General features: G+C 35.9%; 2 protein-coding genes across 3 annotated transcripts; one reads left to right on the top strand and one right to left on the bottom strand.

Annotated features, from left to right (window-relative positions):
• Positions 1-168: 168 nt before the first annotated feature.
• LOC125834620 (protein transport protein SEC16B homolog) lies at positions 169-8,872 on the bottom strand. The gene is made up of 13 exons (XM_049513750.1): positions 6,636-8,872; positions 6,216-6,536; positions 4,967-5,095; positions 4,761-4,883; positions 4,455-4,622; positions 3,405-3,530; positions 3,165-3,299; positions 2,890-3,017; positions 2,705-2,813; positions 2,340-2,630; positions 2,096-2,245; positions 1,666-1,967; positions 169-1,064 (listed from the first exon to the last, which is right to left on the bottom strand). The coding sequence occupies exons 1-13, from the start codon at positions 8,520-8,522 to the stop codon at positions 557-559; spliced, it is 4,377 nt and encodes a 1,458-aa protein (XP_049369707.1). The 5' UTR covers positions 8,523-8,872; the 3' UTR covers positions 169-556.
• A 2,578-nt stretch (positions 8,873-11,450) lies between these two features.
• On the top strand, positions 11,451-25,214 carry LOC125834735 (DNA mismatch repair protein MSH4). 2 transcript variants are annotated; one of them, XM_049513883.1, is made up of 24 exons: positions 11,451-11,562; positions 14,051-14,254; positions 14,354-14,389; positions 14,494-14,606; positions 15,500-15,545; positions 16,316-16,362; positions 16,560-16,667; positions 16,975-17,050; positions 17,955-18,027; positions 18,118-18,263; positions 18,341-18,426; positions 18,964-19,103; positions 19,284-19,423; positions 19,501-19,551; positions 19,951-20,014; positions 21,313-21,456; positions 21,539-21,606; positions 21,738-21,796; positions 22,201-22,357; positions 22,610-22,662; positions 22,754-22,852; positions 24,082-24,196; positions 24,275-24,397; positions 24,983-25,214. In XM_049513883.1, the coding sequence occupies exons 1-24, from the start codon at positions 11,497-11,499 to the stop codon at positions 25,145-25,147; spliced, it is 2,379 nt and encodes a 792-aa protein (XP_049369840.1). In that variant the 5' UTR covers positions 11,451-11,496; the 3' UTR covers positions 25,148-25,214. The 2 variants fall into 2 exon arrangements, with proteins under 2 accessions (XP_049369840.1, XP_049369841.1); XM_049513884.1 differs by having other exon boundaries at positions 14,350-14,389.
• Positions 25,215-26,232: the final 1,018 nt, after the last annotated feature.

Here is a 26,232-nt window from a genome sequence, read left to right as displayed (position 1 = left end):
GAAAGAATGTAATATTTAGATTATTTTTTTTTGGAACAATTGTAATAGTAGCAGTTTATATATTTTATGACGAACAATTTCTTTTGTCTAAGCATTCACTTTTAGTTATATAAATAAGTATAATACCAATATGAGAAACATATTATTTTGTTAAAACTTGGATCAGTCTTTTTCCATAACTTCAATTCAAATTTTTATCAAATGAGAGTTCCTTTCCTCAATGAATGAATATTTCAACTGTACAATGTTTCTCTAAACCACTTCCCTTGTGTTTATAATAACAATTAACAGCAGGTGTTAAGAGGGATAAAAGAAATAATAAAAACCTATATCCCTACAGCTAAATAAACATTTGCTTTCAACATACAACTGATCTTACAAAAAGTAGCTAAATAAGAAAGAAGAGAAAAGGCGGGGTATATTGTGGTGTGAGAAGACAACAGGAAAGGCTTTTCCATCTTCATTGACCACACTTCACTGCTTACCACCAAAGTGAAGAGATTCCGAGCAGGATACCACGACAACGAGCAAAACTTGGTATATACATCTTGTTGCGTCACAGGTCTACTTCATGAAGGTCATCACTGAAACTGCCACCATTCGCTGAGGAATGCATTGAATTAACATCACTAGGCATGAATGACGACGAAGGCATACTCAATCTAGAGCCCGGTGGTTTTATTTCAGATCTATTTGGGGAAAAAGCATCAGGAAAGCTGCCACTCCATGATGCAGTTCGCCGAGAGTTGGCTGATAGAGAGCTAGCAACTGCTCCTTTATTGGAGAGGTTGTCCATGCTTGCAAATCTTTGCATAGGCGCAGTGCTTGATGTTGGTGCAGGGAAATGGATCGATCCATTAACAGCAGAAAATGAGTCACTCTCACTATTACTTGAAGTTTCTTGCTCATTGGAAGTACTGTTCCCTGTCTCTTCAACAGGGGACATTGGGGCGGGAACAAAAAACTTGGCATTGCCAGCAGTAGCAGGCTTTATGGAAGGAACAGAAGGCGACTGGAATAGATTTGTTGGGTTACCACCACCTTTGTTGAACGTGTCAACGTACCTGCCAAAAGAAGGAAGAGAAGCCAGTCAGGTTTCTCTATTTTGAGTTATAGAGGAGAGAGCATCACACGCACTTAAAATCTTTCAATGACCTATCAACAAATTTTCTAGATTAAAGCCCTTGTACATGGTCATATGTAGTAGTAATAGAAGTATGTTCAAACCTTTGAAAGCATTGCTTCAGCAGCACTTTCAGTGATAAGGATTGATTCTTATGTTAAAGAGCCAGTCAACTCAATTTTATCATGGAGCCACCATAACTAATAGAGGAAAGAAATAATGCTTGATAGTTTTATTTTTTGGGATCAGTGTCTTATCAGGTACATGTGTTCACACTAAAAATTGTTAGTTTGACGCATAGGAGCTTATCAAGTATTTACTCTCACCAATTTAAAATCCTCTTTCAGAATCAGACCAACTAAGTAAACAAGGGCTGTTTCGTTTAAGCCAACCCAAAAGGTTCAATCAGATGGGTGATAACTTAAAGCATAGCTTGTCCAAAGATGTCACTAACCATATTAGGTCTCTATTAGGCCACTTTTTTTTAGGTCTACTGGTCAAATCATATCATCTGAAATAATTATCATGCCAAAATCACTTGCCTTGACCGGACACCCATACGACCACGAGCTGAGAATTGGTTGGAGGTAGGCGGAAGAGGTGGGATTCCCGCACCATTATCAGCAGAAGTTGGACTCTTCATTTCCGGAAACCCATTGTTGCATATAGAACTTTCACTTTTTAATACACTCTTCACATTATAATCTGGTGCTCCATTCTGGAAAGCAGCAGCGGTTGGTGGGGGTGCAAGGGGTGGTTCCGCAGCAGGAAGTGCTGCTCCTTCCTCTACCCATCTTTTAAGGTTTTCATCATAATAAAATTTATTCGAATCACCCAATTTTGCCTACAGGTGATCAAGACAAGGAAACAAGTGTCAACATCAAATTCTGTGAAGACAAGTGTCAACATCAAATTCTGTGAAGACTGCAATCTAGGAAATGACGAAGATGAGGAAAAAATAAAACAATCTACCTGACGGCCTTGACGGGGTTTGAGGACTAATCCAACAGTTTTCTGGAGAAGCTGGGAGCCAAAGCTAAAGCGACGAAACCGTGATGTCCCTCCAGCTCCTGATGCATTGCTTCCTGTGTTACTTGAGCTTGCTTCCTTTGATGAGTCAACCTGATCCAACACAAATTCATAACAAACTCCTCTTTTCAAACCAGACAGGATAGATACAGTCAACTAATATTTACAAAGAAACAGGATAAGACACCTGTCTTGGAGTTCTTCCAATGTCAGGCTCTGAAACACTTCTATTGTGCATGGTCATTCTACCGCTATCAGCTGCCCATTCACTTATTGGCTCCACAGACGATGAGGGGATCAGTGACGACATTGCCATGGTTGATTGACTACTTGAGACTCTAGGCCCATTCCCTTGGGAACTGCCATTTGTTGGCATCGGCGGTGGTAAGCCCCCAACAACACGATGAGCCGTGCTATCAAAAAGGTTCAGCAATTTACCAACCAATTTTGCAGGAGCCAAATTTGTGGAGAACCCTCCCTGTATGCAGAAAGTTCCACAATAAATATCTCTGAGACAATTCATCCAACATAGATGAGAGGATAGAGAGGTACCTGTTGGTGAGTTTTAATCCTTTCCTCAAGAGACGACACTAACTGTCTCAGTGTTTCAGTCTCAGGGGTTCGGCCAGTTTTAAGTGATTTCGACAATGCTTGACAGTACCTATAATTAGAAATGTTAAGGAACCAGCTGAAAGGATCTCAAGTAACTTGCTGAACAAAAAAACTGGCATACTTACTTTAATGCGTCTGATATCTTCCCAATTTCAGCTAGCATGTGTGCATATACAAGTTTATATGGTTGAAAAGGAGGGAGAATAAATTGAGAATTCCCCAGCACCTTTGAGTATTCATAAATCTCAGTCCTCTGTCCATACAAGCATTTCATCAGTCAAGCGATAAACCCGTGTTAACCAGTAGCACATAACATGAGTGAATATGCTGGTTGTGGCACAAGATGTTTCACATTTCTTCATATCACTAAAAATGCACAAAAACTAGAGGTCAGCAGCACCTGAATAGCCTCTGGACTAGCATAAGTTCGGGGGAATTTCAAGTGATCTGCACCCACAAGACACAATCTTGCGGTATCTGAATATTGCTCAAAGTTTGCTTCGGCCACCAGATAGCAAATGTGTGCAGCAACAATCTAGATCGTTTTTTTAGAAAATGTATGTAAGAAGCAGACAACAAAACCAAAGGCAATCCACTGAATGAGAGTAATATAAACAAAAAAACAAGGCATAAGACATACATCACTCCTCTCTTTCCACAAACAATCGCCAAGATGAATAAGCACCAGTTCGTCATCCTTCGTTCTGTTTGCGGTAATAACAGCCAAATTCTCTTCCCAGTCATCCAGCATGATATTAGCACCAAACTAGGACAAAAAGAAGAAATCAAAATAAGGTAATAATCCAAAGAAAGTATTATCTTAAAACATCAACAAGCAATAAAGTAGGGAGGAAAAAAACTTAAACTCAACGTCTAGACATAACTCCCTCCAAAGAAACGGGAAAAAGAAAGAGTGATCCACTTACGATCTATGGTGTTACGTAATAAAACAACCAAGCCCAATATGTCAAAACATAAGGATTGACTTCAAAATAACATTCACAAACAATCACCATGGTTAAGGGTAGCTATTGAATGCTGCATGGGTATATTAAGGTTCTGCACATCTGACAGAACAATGACCCCACCTAATTCATCATCAAAACTCTGGAATCTGACGGAACAATGCCCACACCTAACTTTTTTTAAATAACAGTGCCGTCCACCTTACGCACATTTCGACTATTCCACCGACCAAGTAACTTGGTTTGCCTAGCTTGAGGAGGGTGGAAAGAACTTGCGTAGTCTTTTTTTTTCTTTTCTTGTCAGCGCTGAGATTTGAACCCCAATGCCCCACACCTAACTTATCTCCAACCAAACAGAAAGTCCTTGGACTTCAAAAGAGCAGCCTTATTGAAATTCCAAGGATCAAAAAATACGAAACTATGCTCCATTTCACTTTTTCAGTCACTATTAACCTTTTGGTACGCCCTAAAATATCTTCATAATTCTTTTTGATGAAGCTTTAAGTTAAAGAATGATTATGATACTATGGTTATAACTGCAGAACAGATTATCAAAATTATTTACTCTATAGAATGAAGATACAAGAGTATGTCAATGGCAAGATCCCCTTTAAGGGCTCAATTCCTGGGACTTGGGCAAATCATTACAAAATGAGTTCAAGGAGGAAAAGGCAGCAAATAAGCTAATGAAACTAACTGCTTGTAACAAGTTATGAACACAAAACCTGTGCAGGCTGTTGAACCGCATTTACAACAGGCATGCCACTTTGAGATGTAGATTCTACAGAAAAGACATCAGCCGGTTGACCTGCAATTAGTAGGCACAGTGTCCGCAAAGGTGACCCTGCTACTAACTGTTGAAGTGCCATTTGCTTCACCGTTTCTACATAGAACTACAATTACGCATGAAATCAAAAATATATTGATAGAAAGATATATATATACACACATGTATAATTGAGACATAAAGAGAGAGAGAGGAGGAAGAAGAAGAGGTTGGATGCTAAAGGGCAACTAAGAACTAGACAAACCTGATCACCAAGTTGTGCAGCGAGAACAAGAGCTGGTCCCCACAACTGCCCCTCTTGTGCACATTGTAATGCTTCTTTCTTTCTTCCAGATACTAGAAGACTTTGAACCTCAGAAGCCGTAGTCTAGAGCATGTAACGGGAATGGTTGGCTGATCTAGCAAACAATCAAAATAACAACTAAGAACAGAAATTTGCACAAGAATTACCCGCATCTGTCCTTCAGAGGGCAATTGCTGCAAGCACTGGGCAACAGTGCCATATTGATTGAGTTGCATCCCGTTCCTCTTCACAGAAGCAAACAATTTGGCTACCACTGTTTCTGGAACATCACTTTCCTGTTAAAGTAGCAGAACCAAATTAGCAACAGCTACTAAGTTAGTTGATTTTGGTTAAAATAAAATTAGACAAGCTATTTTTCACGCTATCAAGCTAGACGATTGTACAAAATGAAAAATCTAAAATGCATTAAAAAAGGGAAGACATACCTTTACATACTCTCTTTTGACAAGGTAAAAAGGGAACACAAAAAAGAAAGCTTAGCAAACTTCGCCAAGTTTAGCTTAATATTGTGAAGAGCATTAATTACATAAATTCATCAAAATCATAACAGCTAGAACATCAATACTCTTTCCTAGTTAGTAAAAGGTATTACAGTGCCACAAGCTATGGTGTTAATTCAAACAAAAGATTTCTTCAAATGACAATTGACTCAAGGCTTCATGTATTTCTGTAGTGAAAATCATCAAAGAGAACACAATATAATGAAAAAGAAACACATCCCCCCAAATTCCTCCAGAGTCCAGCCACTCTATGAGATAGAAAGTGATGTAGAGAATGGAGCGGAACTAAACAAGACATTTCAGAGCCCAATATCTAACCTACTTCACAACTCTGCTCACATGGTGATGCAAGCGCCTAATTATTGTTTCTTCTCTCTTGGTTATTATATGTGGGGCAGTGCTATTACTACCACTACTATTTATTTGTTTAACTGCAGTCAACATTCAATACTGGATTTTCTTTCTTGTTTTCTACCTAATGCTCTCATCATTTAGGGAAGAGAAGCCAGTTGAATTTCTTAAACTTGGGGGAGATGCACCCATCCCGTAGGTGATCAAGTCAAACAATAAAAATATAGAAATTACAAAGGATATGTTAGACCCAAAACATGTAAGACACATAAGAAACCATAAAAGTCGGAATGTGTTGATACCATAAGTTTTCGAATCCAACTAAAGCAAGACCAGGTTAGATGGAGATATCAATGGGCAGTAGGAGTGAAAGGAGTTTATATGCCTAAAAAGGCAACACAAACAGAAAACAAAAGGCAGTGGAATAAAACTGTACTTAGTTGGACCAGAGCTTGATTTAAACCAACAGTTCATTTTGAAAGGTTAAACAAATAATCAATAACTAAATACAGGCATGTTACTCCTACAAATTTTCAAATCTTACCTTCAACACAGCCTCAGTACCAAAAGGAGAACGAAGTTTCCCATAATACTGACATGCTATTTTTAGCAATGACAGAAGCAACCTCAAAACTTCGCCTTTCCTGTAATCCATGTCAGGAGATTCAGAGTTTGAAATCCTCTCATCAATCCATTTATTCAACTCCTTGATACTGGGACTACCACCAACTAGTGGGCCAAGGAATGATTGTCGGCACAGAGCTCGGGTATAGTCGCATGCCCCCATCGCAAGACTTGAACTGTCAACTCTCTCAGAGACAACATCCATCAAATTGAGCAAAGATATTGAACCTCCTACAGGATTCTTTACCCACCATGTACAAATACTTTCAATCATCAGTAAGAGTACTGCAACCCAAAACAGTGGGGAAAGACAAAAAGAATATAAAAAATTGACACAAACCTGACTTCCAAAGGATGAGTTTCCAGAAGAACTATAATCTTTCATCACAATCAGTTTTCCACCAAAACCAAAAGTAACCAAAGCATGTGGTGGACGGCCAGCAGATGATCTTCCTGCAGTGGGAGCATGACCAAACTGCTGGCTGCTCTGAAATGCTTGCTGGGAATAATTGGCTGTAGTTTGAGTCTCATAATAATCATTTGAGGCATGCTTCTGCTCATGATGCTGGAGTGTTGGCTGACTAAATTGATGACTGAAACCCCCACCAGGGAGAAATCGTTGGTCATTTTGATTTTGAATTGCTTTTGCATTGTATGGAACTGTTCCCTCATAATGATTAGATATTTGCCTATTAAAATGACTGCTTGCCGAAAAATCTTGGTTGTAGTGGTTCTCTAATTGCTGGTTCCCACTATATTCTGACATATGGTTACTCTTTGCAGCATTTTCATTTTGTGACATACTTGAGCTATGCTGATTGTAATTACCTAAAGTGCCAGACCAGTTGTAATCTCCTCCGCTGCTGCTAAACCCTTGGAATCTACTATTGTCATTGTGCCCGTATGCACCGTAATTCCTTTGATCATTATTGTAAGAGAAAGTCTGCACTGAAGCCAAACCATTCTGATCCAGCTGGCTCTCACCTTGAACAGTTGATTGAGCAGACGGTGTGTAGCTCTCCAAAGAGCGCCATTCAAGTGCAACTGTATCATAATACCAACCAGGGTACTGAGGATCAAAAACCATATTTGACGGATACCCATTGTTAAGTTGTGAGGCTTGATTCCAGTCAGCCGTGACACCACCTGCATCACTAGCCAGTGACACCTGATTCCAGTCAGTCACAGCGCTCGTATTGTCACTAGCCTGGTTCCAGTTTGTCACATTCTCAGTAGAACCGTTTACCTGCGAACCCTGATTCCAATTAGTGACACTCTCAGTTGTACCACTCTCAGCCGCATTACCAGAAACAGACTGAGCAGTTTTCTGTTGGTACAAGACCTCTGACGTTCCATCAGAAACCAAACTAGAATCAGTACTCTCGTGTACATTAGCTCCTGATTCATAATTATCAACCTGATACCACTGCCCAGTACTTGCGTCATACTTCCATCCTGGATAAAGATTTTCCCAATACTGACTACTATTTAGATCCTGTCCATCTGCAACTTGTTCTGTGGTAGCATCATGGGCGTAACTATCTTGACCCTGTGTTAACGAACTAGTATTCTCCAAATACGCTGTTTCATGAACTTGTTTTTTGTCATGAACCTGTTCCGCTGGCGAAACAGTTGACCCTTTATTCACATTCTCACCAACATTTCCCGTTGCATCACCGTTTTTATCGCCCAATTCACTGAAAAAGTCCATGTAGGATCCGAACCCAGAAGCATCATTTGTAACTGGATCAGCATGGAAAGCACTCCATCCAACTTCCTTCACACCCGAATTGCTCGATCCACTGGCGTGATTCTCCGTCTTACCATCAGTTACCTCAGTCTCCAAATTACCATTGCTGGACTCATCAAGTAAACCATCTGACCCCACAGAAGTCAATGACACTAAAGAACCACTACTCTTCTCTCCATTCCCCTCAACTACCAAACCCGGTTTAGCATTGCTATCATCACTTTTATCTACTTTCTCCCCTTCCTTCTTCCCAGTTTCAACTCCACTATCGACATCATCACTTATACTGAGATCAGCAAAGGCTTTAACCTCATCAGTTTCATTTCCATCAACATACATCGAGCTTGCACCCGCACCCAAACCCGTTGACGATGTAGTTACCTTAAAACCAACATCATCATCATCATCATTAACCAATTTATCAAAAAAATCCTCATCCGTCTGATCCTCCACTAGAAATGGAGGATTCGAAGCCATCTAACTACTCAATACAATCCTAACCCTAATTAATCCTAACAAAATTCCGCTAAATCAAACTCCAAAATCGAGCTAACAAGTACCAGATCGGACCTCAAAACTTCAATTAATTGCAGAAAAACAACAACTTCTGCATTGAATTGAATTGAAGCACAAAACCGGTAAGATCTTAAGTTTTTCGCCGGATCTTAACACCACCAAAATCAAACCCAAAAAATCGTCAAAAATTGGGATAATGTTCGATTGTATTCAACACATCAGAATTGTATAAACAAACCGAAAATTAATGCATGAAGTAATTAGCTTACAGATCGAAGAAGCAAATTTCTCTGACGATATATATTTTTTCTATATATATTATTATACACGTGTATGTATATGTAAATGGTGTTCTATATAGAGAAAGCATGCTATTTTTACCACTTTGGTCCCAACTCGCAAAATACTTATACTGTATCTAATATTTAAATTTTTTATCCTAATTTGATATTTATATCGAAACTTGAGTAAATTTAAAATTAAGCGGAAAATCTCATGTTAAAAGTGAAATATTTATATGTCACATCGTGTTTATTTCACTTTATATAGCAATTTGTCATTTTTACATTTTGGTCAACTCTTTAAATTTTTATGTGTACTATTTATATTTATACTTTATTTTAGGATTTTATTTGATGTTTTATATTTCTATAGAAAGTTGATTGAATTTGAATTTGTGAGGTAAAGTTACATATTGAGGGTAAAATGTTGATATATCATATCTTGATTATATCATTTTATGTATGAGTGAGAATTTTGAAACTTTGGTCAACTCTCCGAATCTTTAAATATATTATTTATATTTATACTATAATTATCTTTTATATTTTTTCTTTTTTATTTGACATTTAAGATTTATATTGAAAGTCGACTAAATTTAAATATGTGTAAAGTTACATGTTGAGGGTAAAATGTTGATATATCATAGATTGATTGTTTCATTTTATGTAGTAACCTTAAACTTTGGTCAACTCTCAAAATATTTATACCTATGTACACTAATTATATTTTATTTCTTTTAATTTCCTATTGAATGCTTGATATTCTCGCTAAAACTTGAATGAAATTCTAATTTTTGGAGAAAAGCTTGTATTGAGAATATAACGTTAATATACCATATCTTGTTTGTTTTATTTTATGTAGCAGTTTTTTATTTTCGCACTTTGATTCCAACTCTTGAAACATTTATATTTATATTTTTATACATAGTTATATCATTTAAATGTTTTAATATTTTTTTGACGTCTTATTGAAATTTGATTAAATTTAAATTTGGGAGAAAAAAATTTCGTACTAAAATAAAGCACTGATGTAATATGTATTATATCTTGTTTGTTTCATTGTGTGTAGCAATATTATAATTATACAAAATAAATTATTTTTTGTTTTATTTTTTCTCAATCAATTTTTAATAATTTCAAATGCAATTCTATATATTTTTTTCAATACATTTCAATCCGTTTGCGAACAAGTAAATTTCAATTACATAAAAATCATTTAGTTCCAAACTCCAATTGAGAGTAAAAATATAACATTATTTGACTTTAATGCTCTAAATTAAAGTAAGAATCTACTTATATCACATGCTTAAATCAAAATAATTAATAATGTAAAATATGTGTCATTCAAATTAATTTTATTAATTGGATTTATACATCTAGTATGAATACATATTTACCACAAACTTTAATATCCTTTATTGAAGTTGTGTTAGTATAGGCTCTTCTCATCATTTTTTTTGTATTCAGTTAACCACATCATATTAATTGAAACAACGAAATTTACAAATAATTATATGCAAATTGTTCACACCTTTTTGTCTTTACATGAATAAAAATTAAAAAGTGAGGGAGTGTCAATGAAGTGGGGCTATTATTTGACTTGTTGACAACTTGCCATGCAATGCAACAACCTGTCTCTTTTGTTTGTACCACTCTAATTTATGGACCTATTAATTATTTTATTATATATATAATCACATAGTAGTTTGAATATGTTAATTATTTATGTCAAAAACGTGATTTGATTAGTCAAAATACAAAGAATGGGAAGCATCTATCAGCTTCAATAAGAGCTTTGAGAACGAGTGGTTGTGTTTGTCCTGATCGATATCATCATTTATTAATGTGAACCAGTCCCTCGTTAGTATAGGCAGGGGTAATAAATAGAATAAAAATAAAAATGAATGATACTATCATTAAAAATAACCAATTACCTATTCAGTTATTCTTTAAGAGATTAGTAAGCAGTTAGAAAAATGTCATCGAAATCATTTTTTCAGTATATATATAAAGGACCATATATATAAAGACAAAAACTCAAAAAGATTAACCCCATACTTAAAAGAACAATTTTCAGTTTAATTTTTTATGAATAAGTTACTTGAATAATTAGTAGTAGTTGATTTATTTATTTTTACTGTTTATAACATATACAAGGCAAATAACATGACCATTGTAACTTAGTATTATGTATTTTAGCTAGTTTTAATAAAATGAAGAAATAAAAGGTATTAAATGGGATGAAATAAGACGGGACGAGTTAATTTTTAAAAATTACAGTATTATTATGATGTGTTGGTCTTTTTGTGAGTTAAACTTAATTCCTTCTTTTCATTGTCATCCCTCATCAAGATAATTTCTTCTTAAACTTGTGTGCAAAATTAGATTATAGGTAAAAGTATTTTGATCCACAAATTTTTACTTCCTCGATCTCAATTAATTTTATTTATTTTTTAAAATTTGTGTTAAGTAGAAATCATGATCGTGCCACGTAAATAAGCACCACGATTAAAATAAAAGTGAAAATAAACACCACGTCATACAGGGGCAATCGGGTAAAAACTTGCTACTATATATATAAACTTGGCGCGAATGTGAAAAGTCACGTTTTTTCACCACTGTTCACTGTTCACAAGCTGAGTGCTTAGAGTTCAATGGAAGAAGACGCCGGAGAAAGATCAAGCTTCGTCGTCGGGTTCATAGAGAACCGAGCCAAGGAGGTTATCTTCTCCTTTTTCTCTGCATTTGTGTATTTTCATCTGTTGATATCCGAATTAACATCATAAAACAGAATATTTTGACGAGCATCACACGTATAACCAGCAAAATTCGAGTAAACAGATGCAATTTCGAATGTTTAACGAGCGAATTTGAACTTAGTTTTGAATGAATCAATGTGATTTTGCGATGTACAATGAGTGAATTTGAACTTTTTTTTTGAATGAATAGGTGCTATTTCACGATGTATTACGAGCATTTTTGAACTTTGTTTTTTTTGAATGAAGATGTTTTCGTAAGTGACGAGCAAATTTGAACTTCATTTGAGTAAACAGATGCGATTTCGTGATGTTTAATGTGTGATTTTGAATGAGTCAGTGCAATTTTGTGATGTATGATGAGAGGATTTGAACTTCTTTGTTGTATGAATAGGTGATATTTAACTATGTATTACAAGCATATTATGAACATTTTTTCTGAATGAATGTGATTTTTTGTTAGTAATGAGCATATTTACACTTCATTTGAGTAAACAGATGCAATTTCGGGATGTTAACAGCGAATAGGAACTTAAATTTGAATGAAGCTGTGCAGTTTTGTGATATATAAGGAGCATATTTGAACCCTTTTTTTGTTGGAATGAATAGGTGCAATTTCGCAACTTAACAAGCAAATTTGAACGTGTTCTTTTGAATCACAGGTGCAAATTTCGCGATGTGATGCACAAAGTTGATATTATTTTTGATTTTTTTATGTGCATTTCTGGCTATGTATTACAAGCATTTTTGAACTTCTGTTGAATAGATAACTGTTATTTTGCGATGTAGAAACTAGCAGATTTGAACTTCTTTTTTTCTTAAAATAGGTGTAATTTTGTGACCTTAAGAGTGTTTATTTCATGTATATAAACACATGTGTTATAGCTTAATTGTTTGTGAATTTTGAGAAATGGATAAATATGATGCACACGTCTGACGATAGCTTTGAGTTTGTCAAATTCGAAGAAGGGAATGGTTTATGCTTCATTTTAAGCATACTGTCAAAGAATATGTGGATGTTCTATCCTTGAAATTTTTTGTTTTGTTTAAGTAATTCAGAGGTAAGAGCAGGTCGTCAATTTATACGTGTCATGATAGACTGATAGTTTGGAGTTTATCAAATTTGAAGAACATGCTTACTTTCAAGTTTATGTGTGGGAATGTGGTTATATAATGTGATATTCACTGATGTATGGAGGTAATCAAGATGTATGACTGGTATACTGCACAGATATCTAGACTGTTGTTGGAGAAGTGTGAACTACTGAACTAGTGAAAAAGAAGGTTCTGAAATTACAGGAATATTAGCAAACATTTATGTCAATCACATTTGATGTGATGAACCATATTAATCCCCCTCAAGTCCTTTCTCCTAGCAATAAGTTGCACTGATTGAACGCTCTTATTATTTGATCAAAACCAGATCCTCCCTATCTATCTAGGTCTCTACAATAAACAATAAGATATACTCTATACAGTGTACTTCATAAGATAATTTTTGACTGAGAGTTTAAAATGTTGAATTTGACTAGTATAATAGAAAAAGAATCAAATTAATAACTGAGAAATTAGTTTGATAGGTAAAATAGTGAACTACCACATCAAAGTTTAAATTTGGAAAGGTAACTAAATTTGAGTTCTTGAAAGTTGGATTAACAATATTATCAGTGGAATGATGTTAAACATTTTTTTGGAGGTCCTAAAATGGGAAGTGTGTCATATAAATTGGGGGAAAGGAGTAACTTTGTCCAATTAATGAATGAATGCATTACCATAATTTGTTTCTTAGTGAGTACTCATACCAGGAAACAAAGAAAATTTTATAATTATTTCTCTGATCTACATTTAGCTGCTGCATTCACATTTGCTCATCTTAAATGCATGCATCAACATTAGTATTTTCCTTCACCTTGAATACATTTGTTAATCTTGTGGTAGCATTCTACTAAATTCTTTAAGAAGCTTCTAGCTTTAGTTGAATCTATGGACCATTTATTGTAGTTCCTCAGAACTTTACGGCTTAAAATGATCTCGAATGGAACCAGCTAAAAGAAGTCTATGGTGCTTCCCTGGGTGAAGCTGCACTCTACATTTTTTCTTGTTGACTTAAATGGACTTAACACTTTTTTTCCTTTTTCAAAAGAAACCCAATAAGTACTCAGGTGAATTGCATTTAAAGAAAGAATCTGTGCCTAAGGTTCCCTGGATGCAAGTCGGTTTGAGATGTTAATTCAGTTAAAAATTGAATTTCCAAGTTATTCATAAATTCTAGTGAAGTTTGTCTCCTTAACTTTCAAAAAGACATTGTTGTTTTTCTGCCAGTTCTTTGGATTGAATATTACTTATAAAAAAGGTAACAACTTATTAAGCAGTAATTCAGAGTTGAAAAGAAAAGGAAACCATGCTTTGCCGAAATTTCACATCTTAACTGGCAATAGCAATTTATCGGCAGGTTGGAGTAGCTGCGTTTGATTTGAGATCAGCGTCACTCCATCTTTCTCAGTATATAGAGACTAGCAGCTCCTATCAAAATACAAAGACTTTACTACAGTTCTATGAACCTATGGTGATCATTGTTTCCCCCAATAAACTGGCGGCGGATGGAATGGTCGGAGTCTCACAACTGGCTGATAGAGTTTGTTCCTCCACAAAAAAGGTAAGTGTCCTCTACACATATTGGTGGATCTGTTTGAATAAAATGCGTGATTGAAATGTTTTAAAAGCCAAAAACTTATGCTTATGTTGATGTAGACAGGTTATAATGGCCCGTGGTTGCTTTGATGATACCAGGGTATTGGCTTTACTGCTTCCCCAGTAAATTGTGATGGCTTTAAACTATATGCCTTAATGAGTTTTAAACACTGACACTGCTTCAAACTTTAATACATTCTGAAGGGAGCTGTACTGGTTAAAGGTTTAGCTGCTAAGGAACCGTCTGCTCTTGGACTGGATTCATACTACAAGCAATACTATTTGTGCTTGGCTGCAGCAGCTGCAACTATCAAGTGGTATGATGCTATGGTGACTTCCAATTTATTGGACGCGGTATTTCATCAGTGCTTCTTGCATGTAGAATGATAATTTCAAAATTCTTTAGCCATATCTTGAGAGTTGTAATGTAGTTTGTAGAACAGTTTTCAACAACACTGATATCCATTTCTGATAGGTACAAACACTGAATTGGCTTCGCTATAAGAGTCTCACCAATGCTCTTTCTGATACCTAAGTTTGCAATTTGAGCCACTAAGTTCAGGAATGGTCATTTAGTATAGATCTCAGTTAGTTATTACTTGGGCTTAAGTTGTCAGCGTCTAAAAGAGCAAGTCCAAGTCAACAATTATGTCCTCAAAGCACAGTGTAGGGAGCTAAAATTCTCTCCACAAATGAGTAACATTGTGTGCTCCACAATCGACATAAGACTTTGAGATCTCATCCTTAGCTCTTTAAACATCTGAGTTTCCTCGTGTTACTATGTTACTTTGTTGAATACAGACTACCTTGAGTAATGTGAAGACTTCCATTCATTAGCTTTTATGAAAAACTGACACAATTTGATGCTTGGTGAGAGTTGTAACAAAGAGGTCATCTGATAGCATGATTTCTCTTGTGCTACAACAAGATTTTACTGCACATTACTTGCATCAGATCTCCAGATTCTCTTCAATTTATATTTTGTATCAACTACAACCGTAGAGCCTTGTAACACTTGCAATGTCAATTTAATATTCTTAACTTTGAAGGAAATATATTGTCGATCTATGAGCTATATTACCAATATGTGAAACAAAACAAGATTATTTTTCCGCATATTAAGATGCTAATGATTTAGAGGAAAACTGCCTCTTGTTTCACTTGATTTTTTTCCGGATATTAATACATATGCCACATACATAATGTGCAGGATCGAAGCAGAGAAAGGTGTTATTATAACAAATCACTCTTTGCTGGTATGTGCGACTTCTCATGCATGAAAGGATCAAATAGGAGTATAAAACATACAGAGTACTTCAATTTATTGAGATTATATACTGCAAGAATAATTTTACCATGTGAAATGGTTAAATCTTTGCATAGTACAACTATTGATTTCAATTATTTTGGCCATCAAATTGCACCACAGTAAAGTGTAAGAATTTGAAAGAAGTATGAACTAGTCCCCATTAACCAATAACACCTGATTTGGTTGTGATTGTTGTAGTTGCGGCACAACCAATAAATAATACTAGCAAAGAAGAATGTCTCAGATCATGTTTTTGCATATTTTTGGCCTGACCGATTTTTCCTAGTAGGTCTGGGAGTTCACATTATTGTGTTAATTGATGCTTACTATGTCCAGCTTTAGTGTACATGACTAGAACATGTCACTGAGAATTTCTTTCTCTATTCATTTCTATTTTTGGCGGATGGGGCTGTAGGAGGTTAGTGAGTTAGTCAAACATATCCTGTTTCTAAGGAAAAAAAAACTGAATTGGCATTACTTTTAGCTCTTTGAAGGTTAGTATCGCTGTTCACTAGCGTCCTTTATAGTGCCATGTGCGACGATTCTTTGAAGTTCCTTTGGTTAGAGAGATTTCTCATTACGTGATCAAGAAACAAAAATGTTAAAAATACATATAACATTAATGTGCCACTGGTGGATAAGCACATCTAAGAATTTCATGTAACTCGAGTAATTAAAAGTAGTATTTGGGATTCAAATTCATCTTCTCTTCCACAGGTTACTTTTAATGGATCTTTTGACCACATGAACATTGATTCCACCAGGTAGCCTCCTCGTACCAAACTATTGACAGTTGCATATCAACTTGCATCTATCACTTACTAGTCGTAGTGGCTACTGAGTTTCATTTCAGCTAACAACATCAGCAAAATAGTTACAGAATATCCTAAAGGAATGTGTTTAGAATTTACTGTATGATTTTGTAGATGCTGTAAATTTTATACTTCGTCTTTGATGGCAGTGTTCAGAACTTGGAGATAATTGAGCCTATGCACTCTTCTCTTCTGGGCACAAACAACAAAAAGAGAAGTTTATTCCACATGCTTAAAACAACTCGAACTATTGGAGGGTATGGAAATAATTCATTGATTAGCTGGCATTATATCTTTCACTCGAACTATTGGAGGGTATGGAAATAATTTCGCCAGCACCAAATTATATATAAAGAGAAGTCAGAAATGTGCTTAATAATTCCTCTTGCTATTTTGTGATTAAAAGTATGACACATGTACATACAAAACCCTCACACTTGAGCCAACTTCATAGTTCTTATGACAATGTTCTGCTCAGGATGGAAAGCTCGTAATCTGTCTTTTTTCAGTATGTTGTGCACCTGCAGCATAATGCTGAATTCGCTTGATTATACTCCACTGCAGGACGAGACTTCTGAGGGCAAATCTTTTGCAGCCTCTGAAAGACATAGAGACAATTAACACTCGACTCGATTGCCTGGTATGTTTTCAATGTATCACATGCAACAGATGAATATATAACATGCTCTGTTGTTATGGAATCAGAATTTGCCACCATCCTTCCTAAAAAAATTCATATTTTACATGGTACTTTTGTCTAGTAATTTTCTGCTTTAAGAATTTATCTATTGTGGTTATATCTCCTCCAGGATGAGGACATGAGTTGAACTTCAATGGAATAGTGAAGATTCATATAGCCGACCCAACTTGTTTGGAATTGAGGCATAGTTATTGTTCGTTATATCTCCTCTAGAAGAATTATTTTACTGAGAAGAAGCCTTCTCTGAAAAAAGGTTTTGGGTGAAAAAAAAAAGAAGACGGATCGAAACAGGAAGGAGGAGATTGAGGTTTCTTTGACTACTAGCAGAAAATAGAAGTTTTTAACACTGAGGGATCAGGGATGTGCTGTTTGACTATAGCTGCCAGATTATGCAATTACATTGGTCATTACTTGATTGGGTTTTAGTTGCAATAAAATTTAAAAAAGCCTGCAGCTGTTTTCTCAGAGTTATGATCTTGTAGTTTTATGCTGTGCTTTTCAGGATATAATTTGACCTTGCCGAAACCTTTAAGTATATACTATCTTCAAGCAACTGTTAAAACTGTTTCTTTACCTTTTTTGACAATTATCATGCTTTACAGCTTTTGAAAGCATTATTACTTTTCCTTCGAGGCCCTGATATCACTCGTTTACACCCCCCCCCCCCACCCACCCACCCAACCAAAGTGCATATCAAGTTGGACAAAAGACAGGGTTTTCATCTTCACAATATTGACATTCAGCTCACTACTTAATTCATCTTTTTTTTTTTGGTGTATCCTTTATTGAAATTTCATACTTTAAACGAGTTACAAGTTTGACACTTTCGTCAATTGATCTCCAGGATGAGTTGATGAGCAATGAACAGCTGTTCTTTGGTTTGTCTCAGGCCCTTCGTAAGTTTCCGAAAGAAACAGGTAACCATGTAAGGAAGGAGGTGGGTTCTCACTTGTATTCTATATAGTTTGTTGCCATTTCAGAAAGTTGATGGATGCTTCTCCATCTAGATAGGGTCCTTTGTCACTTCTGCTTCAAGCCAAAGAGAGTTACTAATGAAGTCTTGGCTTCTGATAATGGAAGAAGGAGCCAGATAATGATATCCAGCATTATTCTTCTCAAAACAGCTCTTGATGCTTTACCGTTACTCTCCAAGGTGCAGCACCATTGTTGGGTTCAGGGGTTGACATTTTTCTGGATCTTATCTGGTACAATAACTAGCTCGTGATTCAGGTTCTTAAAGAAGCCAAGAGTTGTCTGCTTGGAAATGTGTACAAAACCATATGTGAGAATGAAAAATATACTTCAATAAGGAAAAGGTAATGTTCAAATTAGCCTAGATATATGATGCTTTCCCCCAATTTCCTCCTTGTCGGAGAGAGCCCTCTTCAGAATTCGGACAGTTCCTTTTCTTCGTTGTTAATATATGTTGAATCTTCTCCACTTCAATCCCCTCTAGGAGGACCTTCTTTCTCGGTTCTTGTTCTGCCGAAAGAGAGGATTCCTGTTCCTCAATTTTGTCTAACGTCCATGAGCTAATTATTCCTGTGCCTACTCAATCTTCTTAGCTGCCACACAGTTCTAGGATGATGATGTAGGATATTCGATGGATACTGTTTTTGTTAGTTTGAAAATTAGTATCTCTCAATTAAACGAAGTAAGAGTAAAATAAAGTTCATCGCTAAAGGATTAAGATGCTATGATGTGGCAAATTACTAATGAGTGGTGATTTCTTTGTATTATACATTTAGTTTTCTAATTATTATACGATCATTCCTAGATGACAATAACTGTGTTATTGTGTCCATTCAGCAGTTCATATATTTATTTTATCCATGCAACATTTACTTTCTCAGAATTGGAGAGGTGATTGACGAAGATGTCCTTCATACAAGAGTTCCTTTTGTTGCACGGACACAGCAGTGTTTTGCTGTTAAGGCTGGAGCAGATGGGCTTCTTGATATGGCTCGGCGGTCATTCTGTGACACCAGCGAAGGTTTTTCTACTATATTACATGATTTAATTTATTTATTTTTGGAATTGAGTGGAAATTTCAGGACTTTGTAAATTAGGTATGCAACAGAGACGAGTGAAGGAAGTGCATTGGAAGTTTTCTGTTAACGATTTAATTTCTTTCAAGTGCATTGTCTTAGTTTCTAACACACTGATTTCATAGCTATACACAGTCTCGCAAATAAGTATCGTCAAGATTTCAAACTGCCGAACTTGAAGATCCCATTCAATAATAGGCAAGGGTTTTACTTTAGCATTCCACAGAAGGACATACAGGGAAAACTGCCCAGCAAGTTCATCCAGGTTGTTATGCTATGATATAAGTTAAACTGTCCTTATGCATCCTGCTTCGTTTCCTCTAACAAGTTTCACATAATCAGGTCGTGAAACATGGAAACAATGTCCATTGCTCGAGTCTTGAACTTGCTTCAGTGAGTATTACAGGACATCCACTATAGGCTCCATTTGGTTGGACGCAAAACATATTCCATAATATATTCCTCTTGATAATCTTTACGAGGAAATCCAGTTACTGGATCGGTGTAAAATGCTTTCAATTTGCAATAATAGCGAAAGGCAGGTGAGGACACACTGCTTGGTAATAGTTGTATAGATTGGTGAATGTAGTGTTAAGGCTTAAGCAAGGATGGTGACAACTGTAATGGAGAATGAGTTACACTCATGAACTACATAAATTGGTTTTCTTTCATGTGGTGTAAAATGCTTCTGAAAAGTTCCAGACAATCAAAGTAACTAGAGAGTAAGTGCAAATATTCAGGTGGTTATCCTTCTCTTTGCTCATAGATGAGGTGTTTTTTCTTCATTCACAGTTGAATGTGAGGAACAAGTCTGCAGCTAAAGAATGCTGGTTGAGGACTGCACTTTGTCTTGAAGGTAAATTGATGGGTGCAATGCACATCTTTTCTACTACTGCTATTGGATCTCTTGTCTACCCAATCAAATGCTTGTCCACACAGAATGACAAAATTAGCGGTGACTTCATAACGAAGGCATTTGCTTCATAAAGCTTAGATTATTTTCTTTGGGTGCTTCCAAGGGGCAAGAAGAAATGTTCTTAAACATATTATAGTTTTTCATCTTATTTCAGCAAACCTTTTTTGGTGTTTGAACTTTGAACTAATGAAACTGTCGGGACTATTTTTATTCTAAAGTTTTGTGGTTTTAGTCATGCCAGAGGGAAAAGCTGATTGAGGACAATTTAGTGGATCAGGAACATAAACATATTATAAGAGTGGAAAATGTGGGGCTGATTCTTAGTTGTTTTATTGCTGAAAAGATGCAAAGAATAGTAGGGTATATTTATTTCCTACGAACTCAATACAAATACCTTGTTACTATAATATCCTTGACTCAAGAATATGATGATGTAACCCTAAATTCGTCAGCGGATCAGCTTTAGTTAAAACCTAAATGTAGAAAGAAAAAAATCATTATGACATCTTTAGAGCTTTGGTTAAATAGAAAAAATGATCTTTTGAAATCTTCCTATCTTCTTTGTCTTGCATTCTGCATAAAACCCCTATAAGATATATGTGTGGATGGTCTATCAGAGTTGATTGCGATGAGAGAATATTGCAAAATCACTGTATACATGTAGCTTATGGGTGGGGCAAGGGAGTGCTTTGCCATTACTGGCTTTTAAACGAGAGCTTTTGCATATGTCAACAGAGGTCAAAATCTTTGATTATAATATATATGTTTTGATAAGTAAAAGCATCCAATAATATTTTACATCTTATTGCCTGTCCTGGTCTCTGGTAGAGATCTGCGTAGTAGTTTCCTTGCATCTCAATGATTCTAAGCATAGCTCCAGGCAGGACTTATAGCCTTTATAATATAGCTGGTTGCTTAGCAAGAGTAACATTACTTAACTACTAGTAGTGACTTGCTGATTAGAAGGATAAGGATTTTTCTGAATGAGATGGGATGTTAACGTTTTCTTCCAATCTGTACTTGGAAGATAACTCACCATCTTCTGCTTATTACTTCTGTATTAATATTGGTTTTTGTATGTCTCTGACAATTCTGCTTAACACATGAAAGATGCATCTGTTAACCTGTATTTGCATATAATATATTCAGCAAGTGGCATACTCTTCATTCTGTTTACCCTATTGTTATTTGAGAACTATCCGTACTTAGAATTTTTTCCCTTTCATGCTAACATGCAGCATTAATGGATGCAATACGAGAGGATGTCTCTGTGCTTACTGTTCTTGCAGAAGTGTTGTGCCTTTTAGACATGATGGTAAATTCATTTGCTCACACTATATCAACAAAACCAGTTGATAGATATACTAGAGCTCGTTTTACATGTGAGTATTTAGTCATAACTCTCAATACTTGATGCCAAGATTATGAAAAAAGTTGAGTGGTTAAATTTTTCTCCCCTCGTAGGTGATGGCCCATTGGCAATTGATTCTGGACGGCACCCCATTCTGGAAAGCATACACAATGATTTCATTGTATGTTGTTTTCTTCTAATGGTCTTAGAAGAAGTTTGAAATTGCTCTTGACATAGCAAGTTAATGGCCTTTCTCTACTTTGATACTAGAAATTTCTGAATTTGGAAGTGGTATTGAATTCTCTTTTGCAGCCAAATGGCATCTTTCTTTCTGAAGCATCAAATATGGCTATTGTAATGGGCCCAAACATGTAAGGAACCTTATTATATTCCTAAAGAAATTTAAACTCTGTGTTGGTTTGTTCTTCTTGTGAGTATCACGGCATCCAGTATGAGTGACACCATATCCCCTTTCACATCATGTCGAACTCTTCAAAATTTTGGGCATTGAGGGAAGGGAACAAATGAGAACCTTCTTCTCCCAATTAAGATTTTATCCCCGGACATATATTTAACGGGAAGTTACAGCATAAGTTTTTTTCCGTCTTTTAATTGAAGCACTGAGCAAAGAAAAATAATGGATGATGGAGACTTCAACACCTCTTGACTTACCTCTCTCATCCCTCCCATGCATCTTAGATAAGCTCTATCTGCCTCACATGGGTTTGTTGTGCCATTTTTCTACCTGATAACTCCTGCATGTTGTTTGTTGTAGGAGCGGAAAAAGTACCTATCTTCAGCAAGTTTGTTTAATGATCATCCTTGCTCAAATTGGTTGCTATATTCCTGCTCGATTTGCCACTTTGAGGGTGGTCGATCGTATTTTCACAAGGATGGGAACAATGGACAGTCTCGAATCAAACTCTAGCACGGTATAATCATCTACTTGTGAATGGTATATTCTTGCATGGAAGTTCTATATTTTAGAAGAGCATTGATTTTGTTCCTGTATTTATGCAATAGTTAGTTTTACTTGTGAAAAAGCTTAACATTAGTTTTGCCAAATTTCTACTGAAGTTTGACGTCTTCAATTTGCAAATGTTCTCTTCATATTTGAATCATCCTGTCACAGAGATGGCCAATATAGAAATCACCCGTATTTCATGTAACTGTTGTCTGTGCAGTTCATGACAGAGATGAAGGAGACGGCTTTTATCATGCAAAACGTGTCCCATAGGTAGATTGTTTCACAAAATGCTTCCACTGACTTAGCATGAGGATTTGTCTGTCTTAAGTTTAAAATTTTGTTCTTCCTTTGCTGTACACAGAAGTCTGATTGTTATGGATGAATTGGGGAGGGCAACTACATCCTCTGATGGATTCGCAATCGCGTGGAGCTGTTGTGAGCATCTATTGGCACTTAAAGCGTAATCTCAAAGCTCTCTTTGTATTTCAATCTTAAATGCCGTATGCTTAAATATTTACTAGCCCAAACATGTACTGTATTTCATAACAAAGCCTATAATTAGGTAGCTTATATTTTACATTGTATGGACTGCAGCAAAGTTTGAAATTTAGGCTTTAATTTTTCACTTGATAAGTTGAAGGAATATTTGGTACTTGCAAACTGCTAAAACTCTGCTTTTACCTGGATGCTATAAAAAATACTTCCAATTCTAAGGCTTCTTAGAAGCAGGATTCAAATAAGGAGCAAAGAATTTGAAACCAATCAAGATTGCTAGTGAACCTACAAAAACCATACCAAGGGGAACGTCAGGCTTGAAATTATTCTTATCTGGTATTTGAATATTGGGGCTGAATAATAAATACTGTGCCGGACCTTGAAATAGGGAGTGAATTTTGTGATATCATCTACAATTTCTTGTAAGAAGAAAGGCACTAACATTCATCTGCAGACATACATAAGATTGTTTACTGAGCCTCTTATAGAATCACTAGTTTGAAGTTCATTATAGAGAAGCAAGATGTTACCTTAAAGATTTCTTCATTTTTGTTCAGAAGGCTGATAAAACTTTTCATCTTGTTACTTCCTAGATGTCATTATATCTCAGAATTAAACTTTAGACTTCATAGTTCTTAGAAAATTGGCAGAGAACTACTAGGAGGTGTTTGGGGCATTAAATTTTGTTATTAATCAACTCTTCTAGATTCTTAGACATGCGGCCCCAATAATAATGTCAAATTCTATATAATTATGGATGCATTTCTGCTGTCCAGATATTTTTCTACCCAGTGAGCTTATTATATTGTACGTTGTCACTCTTTTAAGTTTTCAATAGCTACACGTTCTTTGGACCCAAGGGTGTGATATAGTGGTTAATGAAGTGGGTTGAGAACCATGAGGTCTCAAGTTCAAATTCCAGCAGATACAAAAACTTCCCATCTGTTCAAACTTTGGTAGATAGAGTTACCTATTGTTGTTGCTGGTGGGAGGCACAAGCTGGCCCAGACACCACGGTTATAAGAAATAAAGAAAAATAACTACACATTCTTTAGGTTTTCATAAAGAATTCGGTCTCTTGCTGTTGGATGTATATTATTTTGTCGCAGAATTTAATACATACAGCCAAGTTACATAATTCAACCCAATGTACGTCCAATTGCTTCTCTTTGATTCTATTTAATCTGTTTGCAGGTACTCAATATTTGCTACTCATATGGAAAATCTATCAGCGCTATCCACCATGTATCCAAATGTAAAAATTCTTCATTTTGATGTTGATGTGAGGAATAACCGCATGGACTTCAAGGTATATCTCTGAATCATTCAATGGTTTATAAACAGTTTATACCTTCATTTTCATTTCCTCTTTGTGTTTTCTACTTAGTTTCAACTGAAGGATGGGTCACGTCATGTGCCACATTACGGCCTCATGCTAGCAGGGGTAGCTGGATTACCAAGTTCAGTAGTGGAGACTGCCAAAAGAATCACATCTAGGATCACAGAGAAGGTAACTTGTTTCACTTCCGCAATGAAAGAATGTCTTGTTTGGAAATTGCCATTGTGTTGAAAGATCTTGTAGTTCGTTTTACCACTGCGAGAGTTCCATTTCTTTCCACCACCATTCTCTTTAAAACAGAAAAAACTGAATTTGAACCTGAGACCTCATGGTTCTTAATTCACTTCATTGACCATTAGACCACACCCTTGAGTGCATCATAGCAACATCTCACCCTTGCACCAACTTAGACTATTTTAAGCTATGTTGCTCAGACTCCCTAAAATTATTGGCACAGCCGTGTTGGATTCTCCAAAATGCACTACTTTTGGAGTATCTGACATGCACCTGTCGACATTTTGAAGGGTCTGAGCAACATAGATTTCAAGTGTGGCCATCAACTATCACAGTACTGCTCTTTTATCCTGAGTTTGGGACCAACTACACATTGTGAAACTAACATAGGCGGAGATTTTCCATACATTTGCGTTTCTTCCCTGCATTTTTTGTTTCAATTTGCCAAGCTTTGAGGAAGGTAAATTGCACATCCATGTTATGTTTGATCGGTTTGCCTTTTTTTTTTTCGTGTTAGTATAGGAAATGAATAGAATGGAGGTGAATTGCAGACAGTACGAGGACGTACAATTGATTTACCGTGTAGCTCAACGGCTGATGTGCTTGAAATATTCTGATCAGGATGAAGATTCTTTAAGGGAGGCTCTGCAGAACCTTAAGGAAAGCTATATTGGTGGAAGGCTTTAGATAAGTAGAACCATTTACTCATATATTTCATCTAACATCAACACTGTGTTCTGAAATTTTGAATCCATTTAATATCCTTGACTAAGAAAATGGTACTTTGAAATAACTACTAAAAAGCAAGTGGAATTCTAAATATCTGATTGTGAAAGGGTTCTTGATTTCTCATGGAGGAACTATTTTTCAAAAAATTCCACATTTCGTCCTTCAAAGGGGTGTCTGATCTTTAGCAATTGAACTTATGTCTAGTGGGGCATAGGTTCTTTAGAAACTGAAGTCATGTCCAGGCGTTACTTGTGGATTATTATGATATATGTCCCACGAAGAAGTTGTTTGTTGATAAAAATTTCAAACCAACATAAAATAAGGGCAAAAGTGCGAATGACCCCTATTTTGGCATATTAATTTAGGAATAAAATCATTTTTTGTAGTAAAGATTGGGATATAAACCAAGATAGACTCTGTAAGTGGGTTCGTATATACAGAATTCATTGGCTAGACCAGAAGTTCACCAATTTTGCATAGATATGACCATATGGGGATAAAGGGTCTCCTTTCCTTGACGTACTCCTCTAGCCCAACACTCTTAAACAAAGAACAAAAAGGACCCAAAATTTTGAGTTCTCTTACTAAAATCCAACTCCAAAGATTTGCCCAAAACACCTGACCCAAATGAATTCTGGGAAATCAGGCTAAGTAGCAAAATGGGCCATAGGCCCAATTGATTTTCTAAAGAAAAACTATCTAGTATATTCCTACCATATTTACTATTTTTCCATATAGTTTGAAATAGTCTCACTAATTCATAATTTCATACCAAATTTCAAGTAACATACACCTAGATACATGAATTTTTGCTACTAGATACACTCTAAATACATAAGCATTGTGAGAGAGGCGAGCGAGAGAGGAGAGATGCAAGTGAGATAGGAGAGAGGCGAACGAGAGAGTCAGTTTAGTTCAGATACATGTGAATCACACTAGATGCATGTATATGTGATACTTGATACATTTTGAGTTATAAATACATAGGGAGATGTGCGAGAGAGTCAATATATTCCAGGTACATGTGAATCCACTTAGATACA

The sequence above is a fragment of the Solanum verrucosum genome, unplaced genomic scaffold (assembly GCF_900185275.1).
Source record: "Solanum verrucosum unplaced genomic scaffold, falcon-dt-bn FXZP01000149.1, whole genome shotgun sequence".
Lineage (NCBI taxonomy): Eukaryota > Viridiplantae > Streptophyta > Magnoliopsida > Solanales > Solanaceae > Solanum > Solanum verrucosum.
This window is presented reverse-complemented; position numbering and strand designations above follow the sequence as displayed.